Source organism: Coenobita brevimanus, chromosome 90, assembly GCF_032717465.1.
Source record: "Coenobita brevimanus isolate Jiangsu-jjx chromosome 90, ASM3271746v2, whole genome shotgun sequence".
In the NCBI taxonomy this organism is placed as follows: Eukaryota; Metazoa; Arthropoda; class Malacostraca; order Decapoda; family Coenobitidae; genus Coenobita; species Coenobita brevimanus.
Window position 1 is genome coordinate 25,235,688 of NC_137043.1, and position 25,309 is coordinate 25,260,996.

The 25,309-nt window shown below is 42.8% G+C and overlaps 1 protein-coding gene across 1 annotated transcript in view; it reads left to right on the forward strand.

Moving 5' to 3' along the window:
* Positions 1 to 25,309, forward strand: part of CysRS-m (cysteine--tRNA ligase-like protein, mitochondrial) — a 245,783-nt gene that overhangs the window by 127,322 nt on the left and 93,152 nt on the right. Inside the window, exons 10-11 of the mRNA XM_080281646.1 lie at positions 19,706 to 19,831; positions 20,325 to 20,423. Of these exons, the coding sequence (XP_080137772.1) occupies positions 19,706 to 19,831; positions 20,325 to 20,423 (225 nt within the window). The remainder of the gene's footprint in view (positions 1 to 19,705; positions 19,832 to 20,324; positions 20,424 to 25,309) is intronic.

Sequence of the window (25,309 nt, forward strand, 5' to 3'; positions counted from 1 at the left end):
AGAGGAACTTTCACTGGGTTCACACGGTAAGGAGGCAATTTAATTGGCTTTGCGTCTCCAACATCGACATCATGCATCAACACAGTGGTTCTTCCTGGAGTGGCACGGAACACTTGCGGGTACTCCTGCAGTAATGCCGAAAACTCCTGCCTTTCCTCGGGAGGTAGATGAGAAAGCTTAGTTCTGGAGATCCCCAAACTATCACTCAGGCTCATACTGCATGGGAGAGCTTCACTTGCAGACTCGGGTGGAACAGCTACAGTGCAGACTGGATTATTTTCGTCCTGCCTGTGATATAACTTTAGCATGTTGATGTGACAAAGTTGCTTGTTCTTTCTACGATCTGGTGTGGCGATGACATTGTTGACATCACTGAGTTTCTTCTCCACGAAATAAGGACCACTAAACTTGGCTTGAAGAGGTTGCCCATGAACTGGTAGCAGAATCAAAACCTGATCTCCTGGCTGAAAGTGGCGTAACCTGGACTTCTTATCATACCAAGTCTTCATCTTCTCCTGAGCAGCTCCTAAATTCTCTCTCGCCAGCTGTAAAGCAGTGGACAGCCGTTCTTTGAACTTCATCACATACTCCAGCAGGTTGACGTCATCTTCCTCCGACAGCCAGCATTCCTTGAGTAACTTAAGGGGTCCTCTTACTTCATGGCCAAACAGTAGTTCAAAAGGTGAGAAGCCCAGTGATTCATTTGGAGATTCTCTTGCGGCAAACACAACGAATGGAAGACCTTTATCCCAGTCTTTCTGATGTTCCAAACAGTATTTCTTGAGCATCGATTTGAGTGTTTGATGATATCTCTCCAACGCTCCTTGGGTCTGGGGATGGTAAGCTGAAGACGTGATCTGGGTGATGCCCAACTCTTTCAGAGACTGCTTGAAAACGTTTGACATGAAATTACTTCCCGGTCTGACTGTACCTCCTTGGGCAGACCAAACTTTGTGAAGAACCCTAGCATTTCCTTAACCACGTTCTTTGCTGAGATATTTCTAAGTGGAATGGCTTCAGGATAACGAGTAGCCATATCAATCAGGGTCAACACATAAGAAAATCCTGAAGAAGTCTTAGGAAGAGGGCCCACAATATCCACCAACACACGGGTGAAAGGCGCCTTAAAAGGAGGAATGGGAACTAGAGGTGCAACCTTTTCGGTCTGATTACACTTCCCCACAACTTGACAGGTGTGACAAGACTTACAATACCAGGAAACATCCCTGAAGATACCTGGCCAGTAGAAGTGTTTCAGAATGCGTGCCACAGTCTTCCTCACTCCAAGGTGTCCTGCCAAACTGGAATCATGAGCCACTCTAATGATATCCTGCCTACAAACACGAGGGATGACAACTTGATGTACAACCTCCCATTCACAGTCGGCTGATGCTGTTGGGGGTCTCCACTTCCTCATAAGTACTCCTGACTTTACATAATAACAAGTAGAAGCACCGGCTGACTCTTCTTCACTGTAAGCAGAGTTAGCTAGACCTTTCAACTCAGGGTCAGCAACCTGCAACTCAACCAACTCTTGACGAGACAAATTATCAACACTACGGGGTACTGCCTCATCTGGTGAGTGGTCCGAATTAGCAAGAAAAGTGTCAGCTAGGATAACATCATCATCATAATTATCCTCTAAATCACCAGTAACTTTAGACTTAGCCCTAGTGACAGCACATGCAGGGAACACATCAGGGACATCGCAATCCCGGGTCGCAGCCACTGGCTCACTAGACAACTGAGGAGCTGGACACACTTGACTTCCACCAATATCATTTCCAAGTAAGAAAGTTACACCTGACATTGGGAGTGTCTCAACCAACCCAACCATAACGGAACCATTAACAAAACCAGACTCTAAATTCACTCTGCACAGAGGGACAGAGAAGTAATTATTTCCTACACCTTGTAAGATTACAGTTTCATCAGAGGAATTAACATTAGAGCCTAGAACACTGGTCAGCATAAGGGATTGGCAAGCACCTGTATCACGATATATTTTAACTGATTTCCTGTCATTTTTACTGTCCAGAGGACTGACAAAACCATCAGACAGGAAATTAGCACATGAACTCTTGAGAGTGTCACCCACGTTACTGCTCAAAAGAGGAGCTCCATCATGAGAATTTAAGTTACCCCTCAAAGCAGGTTCAGTTAACTCAGTTAAAGAATTCTGGGAACTCTCAAGGGTGGACACTAGACCAATTGACTGAATATTTAAAGACTCCTTTTTGTTCACATCACGCTGTCTCCTGAAACATTTCTCCGTAGTATGACCAAGCTTACTACAATAAGTACATTTACTTTTCTGAAATCTAGAGGTGAAGCTGGTATTTACTTCATGAGAAACATCATCCTTATTCTCTTTCCTGTTACCTGTACTCTGAGTAGAGGCAACGTACTTACTCTCAGCTTTCCCTTTTTCTTTAGAATATCTCTTGTGAGTGAGAACATATTCATCAGCTAAAACTGCAGCATCAGACAAGTTATCTATTCTTCTCTCATCAAGATATAGGCTTACATCTTTATAAATACACCTTTTGAAGTCCTCCAGCAAAATCATCTGCTTAAATTTACCAAAATCAGAATCCACATTCTTAGAATTTAACCACTGCTCTAACAGATCTTCTTTGATTTTTGCATACTCAACATGGGATTGCTTATCTTGCTTGTAAGTTGTCCTAAATTTTACTCTATAGGCTTCAGGAACAAGCTCATAGACCTTAAGAATCAAGCTCTTAACTACATCATAATTATCAGATTGATCCTGAGGCAAAGATGCATAAGTTACTTGAGCTTTACCGGTGAGAACAGTTTGAAGGAGTACTGGCCAATATTGTTTGGGCCAATTAAAACCTGTAGCTACCCTCTCAAACAACTGAAAATACTTTGTTAAATCAGATTCATTAAAAGGAGGGACAAGTTTAACATTTTTAGCCACATCAAAATCATCAGAGCTAGATGATCCAGTTCCACCTTGTTTCATGCGATACTCATGGTCTGCCTGAATCCTGGCAAGTTCAGTTTGTGCCTGAGCCTGTACCTGTGCCTCTTGAATACGAGCATTTGCCTCATTAACACGAGCCTCCTGCAGGGCTAGCTGTAACTTAGCTAATTCAATCTGTGTTTGCTCATTTAGAGGAGTTACATTAAACAAGCTTTCATTAATCATATCAACAATTTGATCTTTAGAATGATGAGAGCGAACAGCAATTCCCAATTGTTGAGCAACAAGCTTAAGTCCATTCTTTGTTCTGTTTTCTACATCACACACTGTTTGCACATTTGACAAAAAATCCTTTGGCTTCATCAAGTGTAGTAATAGTAGACATCATGAATAAGTAACAGTCACAAAATATCAAGCAATATCCTTATGATAATATCCTGAATATCCTGATATGAGGTCGCCAAATTTATGTTACGGAACAGAGAAAGATAATGTACACTTTAAGTGAGAATACTAAGAGTCACTACTGTCCCGTAAAGTTCCAGGTTCAAAACAAAAGAGTTAGGTAAAATTACAAGTTAAAGTTTAATGCTCAAACTAACAACAAAACATTCAGGACTCATAAGGATAATGTAATGGCAAAAAAACAGGTTAAATATATGGTTAACTGCAATAGCCTCTATTAACACAAAATTAGCAAGAGTAAATTTACCTAAGTCAGCCCTGATAAAATGAAAATACACCGGGTAATGCTCAGTTAATGCAAGATAAATTATTACAGATCCAAACTAGTATAAAAAATGACTGATATAAAACCCAACATTAATCACAAAAACCTCACTAGGCCTAAGAATTAACCTTATGCTACACAGTACAAGAAAAAATGCAACAACAGTTATACTCAAATTACACACAGCTGCTAGATGTTTGGAAATTTCTTGAGCACTCACCATAATAATAACTGTACAGGGGAGGACAGAGATGTGAACAAAATGAGGAGCAGATCTAAGTGGCAATGATGCAGAGACTGAGCTCATTATATAGGGGCCAGCAGAGCTTGATACAACTTGTAAGAAGGACGCGCAAATGAAGCCATGGGGACAAAGAGATGAAAATCCCGCACTGAACAACAGAAATGACGACTTACTCTACTATAACGGTAGAAGGGGGGGACTGAGGTAGAACACGCTCGTGATCAAACATGCAGCATACTGTGCGTTAAAATTACACAAAGGATGATGAAATCATAGGCTATGTAACAATATATATATATATATATATATATATATATATATATATATATAAGTAATCCCTCTAATATCCGAATGCCCAATATCCGAACATCCCCACTAACTGGACATAATCGTCCCGGGATCCAATATTCCCAAAATGGTCCAAAAACTGCAAAAAATTCGAAAAAAAAAAAAAAAGAATTTTTCCCGCCCGTAATTTGAACTTGGCGCGCGGGGCGCAGGACAGCTTTGTTGTGGCGCATCATTCCTCCGATGTCCGCTAGAGTGCCCCTGCATCCTCCCCACTTTCCGCCTGTCTCTCGTCGCGAGTGAACGCTCATCGTCATGGCTGCCCACGTGCTCACTTTTGTGGTGGTGCCTTACCTGCTGCAGGCACTCCTGCTTCTCTTTTGTGTGTGTGATGATGGCCCCGCCGCCTGAGAAGAGGAAGAGAGTGGTGTTGACTCTGGAGAAGAAATGGGAGATATTGGAGAAACTACAGTAGATGTGGGGTGGTCTTCTTCCCGCATCCTCTGCGAGTTCTACCTGGCCCGATCTACTTTGTTTGATATTAAGAGATCCCGAGACAAACTCATGCAGTACACGGCTGACTTCTCGTTGAGAAGCAAATGCAACGTCGAGAGGAAGGTGATGTTTACTCCCAAGTTTGCTGAAGTTGACCGCTCCACGTTGATTTGGTATTGACAGCAACGTGCTGCTGGTGTGATGGTACGTAGTACGGAGCTGAAGGCTGCTGCTGAGAAGTTCGCTAGGCTTCATGACGCCCTAGACTTCAAGGCATCCGAGGGTTGGCTCTTCGCGTTCAAGTTATGGCATGGCCTTACTAACCGTAAAGCTCATGGCAAAGCTTTGGACGCTAACGAGGATGGAGTTGACAAGTTTCGGCACAAGGTGAAGGGCTTGATCGACAGGGAGGGCCTTACTCTCGGTCAAGTCTACAACGCTGACGAAACTGGTTTATTCTATCGCTTTTTGCCAACGAACACTCTAGCCGAGGAGACGGAGAAACATGTACCTGGCCGCAAGCTCTCCAAGCAACGGATATCTGCTTTGTGCTGTGCCAATGCTAACGGCATGCAACGGCTTAAGCCCATTATTGTTGGCCTTGCAAAGCAGCCTCGGTGTCTTCGTGGGGTGATGGATGTCCTTCCTGTCATCTGGTACCATTCTTTGAAGGCATGGTTTACAGCCAAGATCTTCAAAGACTGGTTCCACCGCCACTTCGTCAAGGAGGTCATACATTACCAGACGGAGACCCTGGGAATCCCATGCAACCAGGTAAAGGCCCTCCATCTCCTCGACAATGCACCTGCCCATCCGTGCGACAAGGAGTTGGTGGCTGAGAATGGCCACATTAGGTGCATGTTTCTGCCACCTAATACTACTGCTGTCATCCAACCAATGGACCAAGGAGTGATCATGGCAACAAAGCGCCTATACCACCGGAAGTTCCTGGACGAGGTGATGGTTGTTCTCGAGGACGAGGACGAGCGCAGGGAGGGACGGGACACATGAGGCCAGCGGACTTTGGAAAACCTTCGCTGCTACAACATCAAGTCTGCAGTCTACAACTGGGCCAGTGCATGGAAGGAAGTCCATGTCAAGACTCTAGAAAATGGTTGGTCTCGTCTGCATCTCGGAATGGATGTGGAGTACGATTTCCTAGGTTTTGACGTGGATGACTTCCATGCACGTCTACATATGCATGGCGACGATGTTGATGTGGACGATATGTGTGAGTGGTTGGATGACGACGAGAGCGATCCTGGGTATCAGACCTTGTCTGATATCGAGATCGCATCTTCAGTTGCAGGTGTCAGTGCCCAGCTTGAAGATTCCGACGAGGACGGCGACGATGATGCGGACTCCTCTCACCATGACACAACTCCAGCCATCCCCAAGCTGAGCACTCTCCGGGAACACCTAGAGTTCATTTTGGACTACCTGGAACACCCAGACTGCGACAGCGAGATGGGGCCCTTGGGACTTGTGGAGGAAGTGTGTGCTTTCAGGCAGCGCATCATCAATCGTCAGAATCATCGTTCCGTGCGTCAATCAACCATTGACAGTTTTTTCAGGCCCGTGACCCCTGCTGTGCCCAGCCCTGGCTCCACTCCGTTGCCTCCCCAAGACAGGCCCTCATGCTCCGAGCCACAGCCCAGCACATCAGCCACGGTGGAGTCACCGCTCGACGTGCATTTGCGTCTGTCTTCAGAGTCGTCTGCAGTGGGTACACCATCACCACGACCCAGCAACGCACCCCTAGGTCACCTGCAAGTGATATTCTCGGCCTCTGACAGTGAATAGACGCCTAGAACTTCTCCACTAGACCACACGGGTCTAGTGAAAAAAACAGTGCATTGTGTTAAGGATTTACAGTTGTGAGTGAAAAGACAATTTTTGAACTAAATTTAACATAAATAGACTTGTGTGTTTTTGCTTTTGAAAATGGTTATAAGAGTGGAAAAAGTTAAAGTGCAGAGTGCAACACTTATTAAGTTAAAATGGAGCATAAGTTAGACAAGAGTGCGCACTGTGAAGAGAATGGACTTCTGAGTGCGAATGACTAAGTTCAGTGCAAGACTTCATAACAGTGTACTGCAAGTGCTTCAGGAAATCCTTCTTACTGTCAGAGTCCGAGAGGAGGCGGTTATTCATCGAGATGGCCATGGACTTGCTGTGAGTAGGCAGAATGTTTCATACTGTACTCTACTGTATTTTCCAAACTATACTTACCTCAAACACCTCATTTCACTCTTTTATGTCCCTTATTGGTGTGAATATGCTGTGTCTTAGGTGCTATGTATGTGCAGTAGGAAGGTGTTTTTCTGAGTTAGGCTAGGTTAGGGTCCATAACTACCAGTCCAGGAGCCAGGGACTTGTAAGTACCCAGAATGTTGAATATTGTATGAACCTACCTCAAAAACCTCATTTTATGCTTCTTTTGCATTTATTTCAGTCTTTTATGTGCCATATTGGTGTGATTTGGATCTTAAATAGGTGCTATGCATGTTCAGAGGGAGTTGTATAGGTGTTTCTTTGAGTTAGGGTCCATAAGTACAAGTCCATAAGTTGGGGCCCAATATCCGGACACGACCACTATCCGGACATGCCTATGGCTCTATTACGTCGGATATTGGAGGGATTATATATATATATATATATATATATATATACAGTAACCTCTCAAATAACGCGAGAGTTAGGTTCCTGGAGAGGTTGCATTAGTTAAAAACGTGTTTTTTAAACATAATTTTCCCATAAGAAACAATGGTAATATTGGGGGTTATGTTCCTGGACTCAGGGAAAGTCTGCCCATTTGAGGAGTTATGCTACTCTAAACTTAAAAGCAACAATATTAATTTGAGGGAAAATCCACATAAAAAGCAAAAACCGTATACAGTATTTGGGGAGAAATAAACAGCATTTGAGCCCCAGTTTGGCTGAAGCATTGTTTGCTTCTCCCCAAATACATACTGTTTTCGTTTTTTAGGTGGATTTTCTTTCAATTCTGCTTCATTCACGGCATTGTGAAAGTTTCTCAACGTTATTATTGCATAAGTAGGTCATAAAAACACTACAGTAAAAGAAACATTTTCATTACAGTAAGTAGGTCACAAACAATAACAACACACAGCCTCGCTTCATCTATGCATCATTCGTCGTCTGCTGCTGTCCCTCCTCACCCCACTACCCCACCTCCCGCTGCTCCCCACCCGAAATTTGTCCCTCCTTGCTCTGCTGTCCTTCCTCTTCCTCTGACTCCTGTGCTACTGGTGATGAAGATAACTCCCTTAAGTTTTCTGTCTTCTTCATAAAGAACTGCTTTATCTTGATCTGAGTGGTTTTCTTCTTTCTCTTCTGCAGCATCAGGGTGTAACAATTTAGATCTGCCATGACTTTCCTGGCCAAATTTTGTCCGAAAATGAGCCAAATTGCTCAGAATGGGGCCAAACTTTATTTTCGAATATTATAGTTTGAATAAAACCAGTTTAAGGAACAGACAAATAAAAAATTGTATTCATGCATAAATTGCCACACACCGTCTATCAGCTTGGGACTGTCCAGGGCGCGCGCGGCTAATTTGAAACCATCACGTACGTGTAAAGTCACGTTAAATCGACAAACCCTCGTTAGTTAAACATATCTCCTTAAATATTTGCTCGTGTTAAAACGAGAACACGTTTTTTAAACTCATGTTAGTTGAGAGGTTACTGTATATATATATATATATATATATATATACACACAGTAAGACCTCACTATAGCAGACTGTATATATATATATATATATATATATATATATATATATATATATATACACACACACAGTAAGACCTCACTATAACAGACTAATTGGGGCCCAAACCATTCTGAAAAATGCAAAATTCCGATAATAGCAAGATCCGGACTTCCCCCTGCTATTCCGGAATTTTTCCGATATATCAGACATTAGTCCGGATCGCATGAATGGTTTTTAAACTGTTTTGACTACCACTGCAGTACTGTACTGTGTTATAACTTCATTACATTAATCAAATGGTATAATATGTATAATAATTCTGTACTGTACACTAATAAACATGTCATTTATTTACCTTATTGTGGTGAACATAGCTGACGTGGTGAGGCAGTCTGGACTGCTTCTGGCTTTATCGGACTTTTTCCAATATATAGGAATTTAGTCTGGTAGCTCCTCGAGTCCGATAAAAGCAAATTCCGGTCTATTGAAGTCCATTATATCAAGGTTTTGCTGTATATAGATAGATAGATAGATAGATAAATAGATGTATTTTAGGCCAGAGAGGTATATGTGAGCAGGAGAAGGGAGGTGAAGAGATTGGTGAAGGAGAGTAAGAAGACAGTGGATGAAGAGTTTGGGAGGAATCTGAGTGTGAAATGGAGGGAGAGTAAGAAATTGTTTTGGAAGCAGGTAAAGGAAGTAAGGCAGTGTGAAAGGGGAAATAGTAGGGGAGTGAAGGATAGGAATAATAGATTGTTGGTGGAGAAGAGAGAGAAATTGAAGAGATGGAAGGAGCACTTTGAGGATTTGTTGAATGTAGAGATGTGAGAGCAGTGCAAGTATAAGTGGTTGGGGAATGGCTGGGAGAAGAGGAGATGAGAGGAGGGAGGAAGAGATCAGTAGGGTGGAAGTAGTGGAAGCAATGAAGAAGATAAAGATGGGAAAGGCCCCAGGAATTGATGGAGTGTATGGTGAAATGCTGAGGTATGGGGGTGAGATTGTTTTTTTTTTTTTTGAGGAAGAAGGAACCAAAGCCAATGAGCCCGGAAAACTGTTTCTTCCAAGAGAAAAACGAAATACAAGAGAGAGCCAAATTCAAGTTCCATTCATTTCGAGATGCCATGACACACTGCGTTTGAAAGACTGGAGATCATAGGAAGCAGGAAATACAGACAGAGGGAGACAGTTCCAGAGTTGACCTGTTGCATAATTGAAGGACTGGGAGTAACGGTTAACTCTTGCATTAGAGAGTTTGCTGTTTGACAGGTGCTATGCGCCCGTCGTAGAAGTGGAGGAATGCATGCAGACAGTTCAGAGGAACAGTGACCATTGAAGTAGCGATAGAAAAGAGATAAAGATGCAACATTGCGGCAAAGAGACAGAGGTTGAAGGGAGTTAGTAAGAGGGGGAGAGTTAATGAGACGAAAAGCCTTTGACTCCACCCACATGAGAGTTGTACTCCACACAGGGGCGGATAAAACCCCTGTATAGAGTCAACAATTCTGCAGGGGCAAAGAAGGAACGGAGTCGGCTTAACACACCCAATCTTTTGGAAGCAGATTTTAAAAGAGATGTAATATGATCTTTCCAAGACAAGTCCCGAGCAAATGAAACTCCATGCATGTTCAACGATGATGCAGGATTAAGTTGAGTATTATTAAACATAAGTGGGTCAAGGATTGTGTGGGTAAAGTTGAAAGTTGGAATACTAATGTGGGCGATTGTGTGTGTGTATGCGCCAATGCAAGATCGTGCTAGCAGAGTGAGAGAAGAGTTCTGGACAAATGTGGAAGTGTGCATGGAAAAGTTTGGAAGGAATGAGAGAGTGTTTTTGATCAGTGATATGAGTGGTAAAGTAGGGAATGTGAAGGTGGATGGAATAGTTAGTGAGTGGGGTGTGCCTGCTGCGATAGATGAGAATGGCAGTGCGTTAGTGGACATTTGTGCTGGGAGGGGGTTGGTGATAGCCAATGCCCTCTTCAGTCATAAAATGATCCACAGGTATACATGGCGAGTGATGAGAAGGGTGGGTGGTGAACTGAATGAAAGGAAGTCAATGATTGATTATGTGTGTGTGGATGAAAGGATGCGAAGATGTGTAATGGATGCAAGAGCTTATAGAGGTTGGGGAAGTGGACTTTCTGACCACTACTTGGTGGTGGCCAGAATTAGGATACAAGATGGAGGAATAGAAGAAGGGAAAGACGAGAGGAGGGAGTAGTTGCAAGGAGAGTGAAAAGGTTACAAGAGGATGAGAAAAAGGCAGAGTATAAGAGAGAAGTGGAGGAACGATTGGGCAAATATGAATTGGAGCAGATGGGGGACGTGGAAGGTGTGTGCAGGATATTTACAGAAGAAATATGTGCGGCATGTGATGTGGTGTGTGGGAGGAAGAGAAGACGGAGGGGGGTGCAAGGAACAGCGTGGTGGACTGAAGAGGTGAGACAGGCTGTGGCACAAAAGAAGAAAGCATACAATGAATGGATGAGAAGTAGGGGCGTGGAAGAAGTTGAGAGGCGGAAGAGAGAGTTATATGTAGAAAGAAAGAGATAGGTGAAAAGATTAGTAAGAGAGAGTAAGAAGAGAGTGGATGAGGAATTTGGAAGGAATTTGAGTGTAAAGTGGAGGGACTGTAAGAAGATGTTCTGGAAAGAGGTGAAGAGAGTAAGACAGGGTGGAAGTGAGGTTAGGAGGGGAGTGAAAGATAAGAATGGTAAATTACTAGTGGAGAAAGGAGAAAAAGTGAGCAGATGGAGAGAACACTTTAAGGAATTGTTGAATGTAGAGGATGGAAGTAATGCGAGTATAAGTGGCTGGGGAATGGCTGGGAGAAGGAGGGAGGTGAGAAGAAAGGAAGAAATCAGTAGGATAGAAGTTGTGGAAGCAATGAAGAAAGTCAAAATGGGGAAAGCCCCAGGAATTGATGGAGTGTGTGGTGAAATGCTGAAGCATGGGGGAGAGATAGTAGTATAATGGTTGTGGAAGATGTGCAGATTGGCCTGGGAGGAAGGTAGAGTCCCGGAGGATTGGAAGTCAGGTATAATTATTCCCTTGTACAAAGGAAAAGGGGAAAAAGAAGTGTGTGGTAATCATAGGGGCATTTGTCTTCTTAGTATAATAGGAAAAGTGTATGGTAGGATACTTACTGACAGAGTTAGAGAAAGAACAGAGGAATTAGTTGGAGAAGAACAGGGAGGCTTTAGGAAGGGAAGAGGTTGTGTTGATCAGATATTCATTCTTAGATCTGTAGTGGAAAAGTTTCTAGAGAAGGAAAGAAGTTGTATGCGGCTTTCATGGATTTGGAGAAAGCATATGACAGGGTGGATAGACAAGGATTGTGGAAAGTATTAAGAATATATGGAGTAGATGGAAAGTTGTTGAATGCTGTGAAGAGTATGTATGCTGGTGCTAAGGCTGCAGTGCATGTGGATGGTGAACTAAGTGAATTTTTCTCTTTGGAGGTTGGGATGTCTCCATGGTTGTTCAGTCTGTTCATGGATGGGGTAATAAAAGAGGTACAAGGTAGGGTAGTGGATGTTGGAGTGGCCCTGGTGAGAGAGGATAGTGTTTGGAAACTCCCTGTACTGTTGTTTTGCAGATGATACCCTGTTGTTGAGTGAAGACGAAGGGGAGCTACAAGGCTTGGTGGATGAGTTTGAGAGAGTGTGCAAGAAACGGAATCTAAAGGTGAATGTAGGGAAGAGTAAAGTGATGGTCTTTGAGAGAGGTGAAGTCAGTGAATGTACAGTGAGGTTAGATGGTGAGGAATTGGAGAATGTGAGTATGTTTAAGTACAGGTACTTGGGTAGTGTGATGAGTAAAGATGGAGGTTTGGAGGGTGAAGTGCTTGAAAGGGTACAGCAGGGAAGAAAGGTTGCTGGTTCTTTGGAAGCAGTGATAAGAAACAGGGAAGTGAGCATGGAAGTGAAAAAGTTACTACATGACAGTATTGTGATACCAACTCTGACGTATGGAAGTGAAGCTTGGACATTGTTGGAAGGACACAAGTCAAGAGTGAGAGCAGTGGAAATGAGTTATTTAAGAGGAGCCTGTGGAGTCACATGGAGAGACAGGCTGACGAATGAGGATATAAAGGAGCGTTGTGGTGTGGATATGGATGTGATAGGAAGTGTTATGAGGAACACACTGAGGTGGTTTGGTCATGTGGAGAGGATGGAGGGTGAAAGACTGACGAAGAGAGTGTATGTGAGTGAGGTGGAAGGGGGAAGAGGGAGGGGTAGGCCGAGGATGAGATGGAGGGATGGGGTGGAGAGCTATATGAAAGAGGGGGGTGTGAGTTGGGAGCAGGCAGTGAAATGGCAGGGGAGAGGACGACGTGGAGGCGATTTATTTGTGGCCACCCCAAACGGGGTTGAGGCGTCTGGTAATAGATAGATAGTATACCTGTGGAAGATTTTGTCGGGTTGATAGGTGCAAAAACTGAGTCTTTGATGCATTAAAAACAACCAGATTATTTTTACCCCAGTCAGAGATACGAGCCAAGTCACACATTAGGTGTGCCATTGCTTCATCCCTTGCCTGTTGAAGTAACTCCTGAGATGGACGTTGTGGGAATCGAATGGAAAGGTGAAGAGTGGAGTCATCAGCGTATGAGTGGATAGGGTTAGATGTACAGCTTAAAAGGTCATTGATGAATAAAAGGAAGAGAGTTGGTGATAGGACAGAGCCCTGAGGAACACCACTATTAATAGATCTAGGAGTAGAATGATAGCCGTCTACAACAGCTGCTATAGAACGACCAGATAGGAAGCTAGAGATGAAGGCACAAATAGAAGGATAGAAACCGTAAGAGGGCAGTTTGGAAATTAAAGATTTATGCCAGACTCGATCGAAAGCCTTTGAGATGTCAAGTTCAATGGCAAAGCTTTCGCCAAAGTCCTGAAAGGAGGATGACCAGGAGTCTGAAAGGTAGGTGAGAAGATTGCCTGTGGAGCGTCCCTGACGGAACCCATACTGACGATCAGAAACAAGGTTGTGATAGGAAAGATGCTTTAAAATTTTTCTATTAAGAATAGACTCAAAAACTTTTGAGATACAGGATATTAAAGCAATTGGACGATAGTTAGAGGGTTGGGAATGGTCACCCTTCTTTGGGACCGGCTGATACAGAGCAAACTTCCAGCAAGAAGGAAAGGCACAAGTTGACAGACAAAGGCGAAAGAGTTTGCCTAGGCAGGGTGTAAGCACAGAAGCACAGTTCTTGAGAACAACAGGAGGGACTCCATCAGGTCCATATGCCTTATTAGTACTGAGGCCAGCAATGGCAGAAAATACATCAGCTGAAGAAATTCTGTTAACCATGAGGAAGTCAGAGGGGGGAAGTGATGGAGGAACAGCACCGGAATCGTCTAAGGTGGAATTGGAGGAGAAAGTCTGAGCGAAGAGATCTGCTTGATGAGTAGAAGAAATAGCTACAGAGCCATCAGAGTAGAAAAGAGGAGGGAAGGATGATGAGGTAAAGTTGTTAGAAAGGTTTTTGGCAAGGTGCCAGAAGGAGCGAGAAGAGTTCGAGTTAGAGAGTTGAGAGCATTTTGTATGGATGAAATTATTTTTAGCAGAGCGAAGAACAGACTTAGCACGATTCCGGGCAGAAATGTATAAAAGATGTGATTCAGGGGTGGATTGGCTCCAGTACCTTTTGTAGGCCCTCTCCCTGTTGCAGACAGCATTAGAGCAAGCGTGATTAAACCAAGGCTTTCGTGCATTAGTCAAAGGATATGAGAAAGGAATGTATGCTTCCATGCCCGAGAGAATAACCTCCGTAATGCGCAAGGCACACCCAGATGGCTCCTGGCCATGGAAGCAATAATCATTCGAGGGAAAATCAAAGAAGTACTGCCTGAGGGCCTCTCAATCCACAGCTCCAAAGTGCCAGAGACGACGTTTTTTTGGAGGGTCTGCAGGCCGTACCGGAGCGATAGGACAGGTTAAGGTGATAAGGTTGTGATCGGAGGAGCCCAACGGAGAGAAAAGATTAACAGTGTAAGCAGAAGGATTAGTTGTAAGGAAGAGATCAAGTATGTTGGAGCTGTCTCCAAGGCGGTCAGGGATACGGGTAGGGTGCTGTACAAGCTGCTCTAGGTCATTAAGGATAGAAAAGGTGTAGGCTTGTTCATCAGGTGTATCAGTGAAAGGAGAGGAGAGCCAAAGGTGGTGGTGAACATTGAAATCTCCAAGAATGGAGATTTCTGAGGGAGGAGAAATGGATAGAATGTGTTCCATCGTAGAAGTATGATAGTCAAAGAATTTTTGATAGTCAGTAGAATTAGGAGATAAGTAAACAGCACATATATATTTAGTCAGAGAATGACAGGAAAGCCGAAGCCAGAGTGTAGAGAATTCAGACGAATCAAGTTCAGGAACACGAGAGCAAGATAAGTCATTGCGTATGTATACACAACAGCCACCTTTGGCTTTGAAATGAGTATAGAGAAAGTAGGAGGATACAGAAAAGGGTTTGCTGTCAGTTGCCTCAGACAGCTGAGTCTCAGTTAGGAAAAGAAGGTGAGGTTTAGAGAAGGAGAGGTGGTGCTCAACAGAGCGAAAGTTAGAGGAAAGGCCATGTATGTTGCAGAAATGAAGAAGAAGAGAGTCAGACAGTGGTTCCAGGCACCTTGAGTCGTCACTGGGAGAGGGGCTGAAGGTGGGGGCATTTATGGTCCCCCCCTCCCCTGGGGACTCCGAGGCTATGCTATTTGACGCCATTTTTTTTGAAAATTTTGAAATGGAAGTGTGGTGTGTACTGTGCATGTAGTTTGGTGTTGATAGTTGGAGAAACTTGTATTGGAGAGCATGCTGGTCTACTCTCTGTGTTACTGAGACACTGAAAAAGTTCAGCAAAGGTGGATGGTCGGGACCTAGTCCCGAGGACTGATGAAACGGGAGCTCGAGCTCTCCCTGTCATCAGCTTTCCATCCACCTTGGGAGTACTGCCCTGCTCGTCTGATGCTACAGTCTACAGAGTGGATATGGAAGTTGTGTAGATTGGCTTGGGAAGAGGGAAGGGTTCCAGAGGACTGGAAATCAGGTATAATTGTTCCTTTATACAAAGGAAAAGGAGAGAGAGAAGTATGTGGGAACCATAGGGGTATTTGTCTTCTTAGTGTGACTGAAAAAATATATGGTAGAATACTCACTGATAGAGTTAGGCATATGACAGAGGAGCTAGTTGGAGAAGAACAGGGGACTTAGGAAGGGAAAAGGGTCTGTAGATCAGATATTTGTTCTAAGATGTTTAGTGGAGAAGTATCTAGAGAGAGGAAAGAAAGTGTATGCTGCCTTCATGGACTTGGAGAAAGCTTATGACAGAAAAGATAGGCAAGGTATGTGGAAGGTATTAAGAATATATGGAGTGGAGGAGAAATTGTTGAGTGCTGTGAAGAGTATGTACAAAGAAGCTAGGGCTACGGTGCAAGTGGATGGTGAGCTGAGTGAGTTCTTTGATCTCAGTGTGGGACTGAAACTGGGTTGTGTGATGTTTCCATGGCTGTTTAATATATACATGGATGGGGTTGTAAAGGAGGTGCAAGGTAGGGCAGTGGATGTGGGGGTGGCTCGAATGAATGAGGGTGAGATTTGGAAGATTCCGGTGTTGCTGTTTGCTGATGATACAGTATTGTTGAGTGAAGATGAATGGGAGTTGCAAGGTTTGGTGAATGAATTTGGGACAGTGTGTAGGAAGAGGAATCTGAAAGTTAATGTAAACAAGAGCAAAGTTATGGTGTTTGAGAGGAATGAAGTCACAGAATGGATAGTGAGGTTGGATGGTGAAGATATGGAAAATGTGAGTGCATTCAAATACTTGGGTAGTGTGGTGAGTAAGGATGGAACTCTGGGGGATGAAGTGCATGAAAGGGTACAGCAGAGAAGGAAGGTTGTTGGTCCACTGAAAGCAGTGATGAGAAATATGGAGGTGAGTATGCAAATTAAGAAGTCACTGTGTGATAGTATTGTGATCCCATCCCTGATGTATGGAAGCGAGGCTTTGACCTTGCAAGAGGGGAACAAGTCAAGAGTGAGAGCAGTGGAAATGTGTTACTTGAGAGGAGTATGTGGAGTGACATGGAGTGACAGGTTGACGAATGAAGAAGTGAAGCAATGTTGTGGGGTGGCTGTGGATGTGGCTGAGAAGATTAGGAGAAATACACTGAGGTGGTTTGGACATGTGGAGAGAATGGAGAATGAAAGACTGATTAAGAGGGTGTATGTAGGTGAGGTGGAGGGAAGGAGAAGGAGGGGTAGACCGAGGATGAGGTGGAGGGATGGAATTGAGAGGTATATGAGGGAGGTGGGAGTGAGTTTGGGTGAGGGTAGTCAAATGGTGGGTGACAGAACGACTTGGAGGCGTTTTGTCTGCGGCCACCCTTTCCAGGCTTAGGGCGTTGAGCTATAGATAGATAGACTATTTAAAAGGGTGCTGACCTCTGTCTTAAACCATTAAGTTATTTGCTGGATGAAGAATTTGGCTGCAACAGGGAGGGTTTTAGCACTGCTGAGCCATTACAAGGACCACAACCTGACATTAAACAGTAGGCAGTTAGAAGTGCAGTTGGACTAAGTTAGGTAAGGCAGTTGGTATGTCAAAAACAGTAACTGAGTTGCTTGAAACTGCTTTTGATTTTGGTGCAGAGTTGACAACTGAGTAGCCAAATGTAATTTTATTAAAGAAGCAATACTATCGCGGTTGCTAATTTCTTTACCCCCTTGGGCCAAGGGATGTCCAAGCCAGGGCTGAAACAGAGCCAGGCGTGCGGACACGGTTAGTTTAGCAGCCGGATAATGACTCACGAGCTGCTTCATAACTGTGTTCATATGTTTCGTCTGTGAGAGTGATTTGTGGTTCAGGTGAGTTAGCCTCTTACAATGAAGTGGCCTATGTTCACTTGCCTGGCATGTCTTCTACCCAGGCTTTGACCCACCACAAGCCAGAGGGGTAAAGAAATTGATAGTTGTGATAGTACCTGAAGACTTGCTGAAGTGTTTGAGTTTTGAATATCTACTTACGCCTCGGTACATGCAGTGAAATTGTGTTAAGTGAAAACTCAATGCATAACAACGTATTGTATGCCGAGGTCGATATAACGTGGGTTCATTGGGGATATGTTGGGATCAAGGACCAATTAACCTGCAATCTCAAAAAAACTTACCCTCTAGGCTTGCCCTTAGCACCATCAGTAGCACCATGCTGTCCACTAAGGGCAGCATCCTTGCCAGACATGATTTCCAAGACACAATTTTCATTTTTTCACACTCAACGTTATCACTCCACTTAATATTTCTTACTGCACTACAGTCACAACTCGTTATACGATGAGGTTACATAAAGTGAAAATCCTTTGCATAACCAGTTGGTAGGCTGCTGTACCCATGCAATTGCCAACGCTTGTTTGAATCCTATTTTGGGGGGCATGGCAGCATAGTGGTAGAGCGCCTGACTCAAGACCAAAGAGTTGTGAGTTCACGCCATGCCCTGGGTAAGCTGCTTTGTTGGGAGAGGTAGTGCACTCCTGTCACCTTGCTAGTTGTAGCAGCTGCGGCTCAGTGGGTTAGAGCACTCTGACGAAGGGTCTGAGGTTTGAGTCCATTGAAAGATCATTGGTAGACATCAGGAAGGGCATCCAGCCATAAAGTGCTACATGCTTCAAAACCAAAGTCCTCTACCCAGAGGCAACACCTTTGCCCTTATCGAAAAAGGTGACATGGCATAAAACTAACAAAAAAATTCATTGTCATCATCATCATCATCATCATCATCATCATCTAATCCTGTGTTGTCCCACCAGGGCATAGGAGCATGGGGCCAGGCAAATTGGTCCTGACATTTAAGTTGAGAGTGACCAGCCTCACTCATCCCTCAGTGGCATTATGTGAGCAATAAACCTCAACCATCCCTTGGATATAAACCTACACAGGCTCAGTCTGACTGGAGCGCCATAATTACTCACTAAACCACCAGGCACCATAATCTGGTTATATGGTTGCCACCCAGCTTAGTAAATGGTTTCCTGGTGTACAGGAAACCATCTGGCTTGTCACTTAGCGTAGAGTCACCCATAGGCAGAAGGAAGAGGAAAGAATGAAGGGAGGGGAACATGGATTCAGTGCGGATAGGGCGGGGGCTTATGACCATGTAAGATATGAACATGTAACATTTTTTTTTTACCCTTTTAGGCTTGCCCTCAGTATCCCCTGGTGGTACCACATTTTCCACTAGGGGTAGCATCCCTACCAGACACAATTTCCAAGTCAAAAGTTTCAGTATTTCTCACACAAAAAGTTATCACTTCACTTAAAATTGCACATTGCACTATTTGTTATGCACTTACACTGTTATTTGGCATTACCAATGGTTGGTTCATTTGGCATTACCAGTGGTTGTTTCAGTGGCCCCTCATGCACAGAATGGAATGAAAGGCAGATGATCACAGCAAATGTAAACACTGGGTGGCCATCTTAACTGAATCAGCTGACTGGAAGGCATCGCTCTAGCACGGTCACGATCACTTTGCCATCATTTTTCCAAAAATGGGACTAACATTTTGTTCATTGTAATAGCAGTCTGTTACATAACAAACTATCCTGTAATGATACCTGACTGTATTAAATGCACACTTGCACTGTTACTTGGCAGTAGCCTGGGAGACAATCACAGTGAATGTAAACACTGGGTGGCCATCTTGGCTCAAATATCTGACTGTTGGCTTGCACAGGGGGCACTGTGCATGCACAAGATTGTCATATGTGGCCACCGTAATTATCATATACAGTTACTGAATTTTGCTATCATTATCACGAAAGTGGGTATAACTTTTAGTTCGTTGTTTTATCGATTTATTGCATACCAAACTGACATATGCCAAGGCCTGACTGTACCGAGTTACAGAATTTGGTACTCAGCAGAGAATTCGGAAGACTGAAGTCCAAAATGTTCTGCCACGACTAGAAAGCATCTTACGATGGAGTCTGTTAATGATAGCATGGCATTGTGAGCCTTTTTATTCACTTGGTTTTTGCAGATTCACACTGGTTTGATTAACATTTTGAAAAGAATCAAATGAAGGGCCTGCTATACATTGCTTTTAGTAGTTTGTATAACAGTAAACTTGTATTGTCATTATGTATTATGTCTTCATTCAGTTTTTAAATGGCCATAGATTCAGTTTTCATTAATTTTACTGAACACTTCGTTGAAGCATTCCAGGTTACCTTCTTCCCTAATCATCATTTTTATTTCAGAAACTAGCTGAGACACGTGTGAGGGTGAAACGTTCACTGGCAGATGACTTTGATACTGTGCGAGCATTTGATGCAGTGCTGGATCTAGTCAATCTTGGCAACAAGGAACTCCAGAAAAAGACTGAGGTAGTATAGAAGTAGAGGGCTGATATTATTGTATAGCAGAAATATGGTCCCTGATGGTATAGTGATGCTGAAGTGACAAACGTTACTGTCATTTTGGCTGTTGTGTAGTTTAGGTAGTGATTGCAGAGTTTCGATACTTAAAAGAGCTAACTGTGTAGGGGGTGTCTGTGGAGGATATAAGTAAGTACCGAAATAAAAACATGCTCTTAATTACAATAGCAGAAACTGATATTCACCATAGCTTTAAAAGATACCATGGAACATGGTCAGAGTAATACACTTGATTTTTACTCAAACAGTCAAAGATACCATAAAATGTGGCAAGAGTAGTGCAGTAATACCATTAATCTTAAACATTGACTGTTAAGTGCATTCAGTACAGACCTGACTGGTGGTGGTTATTAGAGAGCATAAGTGATGACGGGATGAATTGTTGAGAAAGGGCTGATTAACCTGTGTAATCCAGCCTGATTTGTTTGTGATGTATTTCAAGGTCACGAGTCTGTCTCGGAGTGCAGGCAGCATGGTGGCCATCTGCAGCTACGTACACTACCTCATGGATGATGTCTTTGGCATTCACTTTCCTAGTGTGGTGAGTTATGTACATGGTGTATTAATTTCTGTAGCATACCTCCACAGAAGCACTACCACAAGAGTGAAGTGTGGCTACAAGCTTGGTAACTAGTTACACAGTCAACATTCTTAGGCAGGAAATTCAGCCAACAAGTAAATAAAGTCAAAGTGCTAGTTAATACTCACACATTGTTACAATTACAGATGTAATAATCAACTAGTTCCAGCAATTATTGGAAAGTAATTATCAGGTTTGGCACTCCCATTCCCTAGAAGATTTCAGCCATACCACGTCCTCCCACCGTAGGGGAATTCATTAACCTGAGACCTGCGGCTTACCAGCTATGGTCCAGCTGTGAGGACCTACAGCTTACTTCATATGAGCTGGAAATTATAACGATGCACCACGAAGTTTCTGGAAGTAGCAGCATCACGCATATTGTATAGCTCCACAGGATGACTCCTTATTTTCTAACTCCCCCCCCCCCCAGCTTGTTGCCAGATGCACAGTAATGCCAGCTACCATGATCAGAAGTTATTCATTTCATAACTAGATTACTGCAACATGATCATTCCAGAAAGGGCAGCCGTGGTCCACAGGTGTTTAGAAATATCTACAGTTATATGCAAAGTCACCAGAATATAATGGAAACGAAACATGGTGATCATCATCATCATCACAACCTCCTTTCCCACCCTAGGTCAGGGTGAGGAGTAGCAATGTCCAGACAGCCAAAGTTTGCCAACTCCAAGGAGCCACACTTCCATTCACTCATCATTCAAGCCCCTGAAGTCCTGGCTCCATCTGATAAGCCAAGAAAATTTCACCACATTCAGCAGCCGTGGCTCAGTGGGTTAGAGAGCTCAGCTCTGACCGAAGGGTCGGAGGATCGAATCCACCCAAGGGTCATTGGTAGACATCAGGAAGGGCATCCGGTCATAAAATGCTACACGCTCCAAACCAAAGTCCTCTACCCAGGGGCAACGCCTTAGCCCTTATCCAAAAAAGGGGTACCTGGCGTAAGACTCACTTCTCTCACTTCTCAGGAGATTTACATATACCTATCTGATAGAGCCAATCCAAGTGCTGTCACATTAAAAAGGGGTGCCAAATCCCTGGTCACGCACTTCTCTGTACAAAATTAATCCAGTCAGCTTGATCTTGTGTCAGTCCCTTAGCCTCACCAACTTCTATACCTCCCTTCCTCACACACTCATCCACCATATCCCTTCACCTTCTTCATGGTCCACCTCACCTCCTCCCTCCTTCAGATTCGCTCAGATATACCCTTTTCACCACTCTGTTGTAGTAGTAGTACTAGTTGTTCCCTAGGCAGTCTGGCCGAACAGCCCCGAGTCCCTTAGGAAGGCCATGGCCGAGACCGGGCTTTCCCACAGAGCTCTCAAAGAGTGTATGTTGTGTTGGCGTGGGTGATTGTGTGCAATGCAGTCTTCCATAATGTGCTTAATAATATGGGGTGCTGTGTTGCATCCTGGACAGGCATCAGTGACGGAGTCATCCAGCCTCTCCTGGTAGCTTAAGAGGGCTGGATGGTGCCCACATCTCAGCCTGGCCAGGTGGACCCGTCCTCACGAGGAAGATAGGATTCAGAAGGGTGGATGTCAGGAGGTCGTGCATGCAGCTGTGTGTTGTCTTTAAGTGACTGAATGGAGTGGCGAGTGATCTGAGTGTGGATATGCTTCTGGAAGCTGGTCTGAGGTGGGCGAGGGGGGAGAGATGACAGTATTTGTGTATGGTATCATGTCCTGGATGTTGTTTTGATGTTCCTTGGTGTGGGTGGATGTGGTGCCATGTAATATAGTGGATGCTGTGTGTTTGTGGAGGCTGCAGCAAGAAAATGGGGGCCCCTCATGTCTAGGTGATCCTTGACTTTGAGGACTTTGGTTTCTTGATGTAGGTGGTCTGTGGATGTAGTAGCTGTGCAGCCTGGATTTATTTTTAGGGCCTTGTTCTGTATGGTCTGTAGAGTGTTGTAGTGTGTTTTGGTGAGGTTAGAAGCCCAGTCAGGGCTTGCATAATTCATCACTGAACGTATGTATTGTTTGTATACTGTGGTGGTGGTTTCTTTGTTGTGTCCGAATGTTGTATGGGCAAGTGACCTCAAAGCACTGAGTCTTGGTGTTATTATATTTTTAATGATTGTGATGTGTTGTTTAAATGACAATGATGTATTGTATGTTACACCAAGGATTTTGTGTGTGTGTGTGTGTGTGTGTGTGTGTGTGTGTGTGTGTGATAGGGGAGTGTTGTTTATGGTGAGGTGTGGGATGTGACTGTGTTCTGCTGTCCAGTTTGTGAGAAGAGTCACTTTAGATTTGGCTGGGGCTATTTTGAGCCTGTTTGTGGTGAACCATTCTTGTAATGTGTTGAGGTAAGGTTGAATGATGTGTGCAGCTGTGTTTGCATTTTCCACTCTATTGTTATCCATTCTCTCTACATAACCATACCATCCCAGTACACTCTCTTCGATTCTTGTGTCAACAGACTTCTTCATTCCACATCTTTCATGAATCACATTATTCCACATCCTATCCACTCTGCACTCCATGTACATTCCTTATCAGTCCCATCTCCACTGCTCTTACTCTTGACTTTTCATTTTCATGCCACACCATAGTCTCTCATCTGTATGTTAAAGTTGGCACTAACACTCTTTCATGTAAGCCTCGTGCAGTTGGAACACTCGAAGTCTCTGTTTCTTATCAAGACTTTCATGGCACCAGCTTGTGTCACTATACTTTCCACTTCTTCTGCACAATTTCCTCTTTTCTATCACTGTGCCCAGGTACGTGAACTCTGTCACCAATTCCAGCCTTTCTCCAATCCCTGTAACATCACACTAGGAGTCACCTTCTCTCTCTGTAACCATCACTTTACTATTTTCTTAAGGCAAGATGCTCACAGACATCTACAAAACTCTGCACGAGTCTACCAGCTTCTTGTCAGGTATTTGCAAGTAACTCTGCATCATCAACATACTGTACAACAAATTTGAGATATCCCATCCATCACCATTCATTGCCAACGCCATCCCTCTCTCCATTACTCGTGTTTTTATTTCTCTCATCATCCCATCCATATATATATATATATATATATATATATATATATATATATATATATATATATATATATTTATATATATATATATATATATATATATATATATATATATATATATATATATATATATATATATATATATATATATATATATATATATATATATATATATATATACAGTATATATATATATATATATATATATATATATATATATATATATATATATATATATATATATATATATATATATATATATATATATATATATATATATATATATATATATATATATATATATATATATATATATATATATATATATATATATATATATATATATATATATATATATATATATATATATATATATATATATATATATATATATATATATATATATATATATATATATATATATATATATATATATATATATATATATATATATATATATATATATATATATATATATATATATATATATATATATACAGTATATATGTATTGAAGAACCATGGGGACATCACACAAACTTGTCACATACCCACATTGATTGTGAGCCATTTGCTAAGATGCCCATTTACCCTTACACATGCCTCACTACCATCCTAATAACTCTTGACAGCACCTAGCAGCTTACCATCTGCACCGCACATGCACAAAACCTTCCACAGTCCTTCTCTGTCTACATTGTCATATGCTTTTTCCAGGTCCATCAGTCCCATAGGCTTCTTATAGTCCTTCTCACAAGCCATCACCACTATCTGTCTCACTGCAAATATTTGATCCACACATCCTCTGCCACTCCTAAAGTCACCCTGTTCGTCAGTCGCTAGGATTTCTGATGTCTCCCTTACTTTATAATAATTCTTCCATATACACAAGACTCATTAGACCTATGCCATGATAATTTTTGCAGTCACTTCGCCCACCTTTATTTTTGCACTGCCTTTTTCCACACTACTGGCACAGTTTCACTCATCCATGTCATCTTACATATCTCCAACACACACTTCATTCTGCTTTCTCCACGACACTTAATTATCTCTGCATACATCTCATTAGCCCCGCTTTCTCCACGACACTTAATTATCTCTGCATACACCTCATTAGCCCCAGCTGCTTTCCCATTTTTCAGCTGCTTCACAGTGCTCTTCACCTCTGTAAGTGTCACGTTTCCTGGCACTGGATTCCTTCTCTGTACAACACCAAAACCAATCATGCTAACAGTTGCTTTGCTTTCTCCGTTCCCATTCATCAGACTTTCAAAATATTCTTTCTATCTGGTCCTTACTTCATCCCCATGGGTTAAGAATCTACCACTTACATCCTTGACACTTTCACATTTCTTTCCACTGTCACGTCTGCATTTCCACTTCTGTTTCTAGAATAAGTTCCTATATTCAGAGTAATTTTCATTCATTTTTTTCTTAGATCATCATTTATCTTCTTTTTCCTCTTCACTAGTCTCTTTACATGTTTCTTGCTCTCAGAATATTCAGTTCATATTTCAACCGAACCCCTCTCCTGTATCCACTCTACCCACTTCTTCCTCTTTTCCTCCACTGCTCTGTTAACCTCTTCATCTCACCACATCATACCTTTCTTCTTTGTTGTTACTTTTGCCACTCCATACACTGCTTTAGCATTCATGACTAATTAAAATATAAAAATAAAAGTAGCACGCCATACACGTATGTTGGCACATAATGTTAACTGGCAACTCACCCATCGCAAAAGGGTGGGCACCTGCCACCCCTCCCCACCACTAATTTGTCGCATACACATCAAAACAAAGCTTGTCACTATGTGTGACG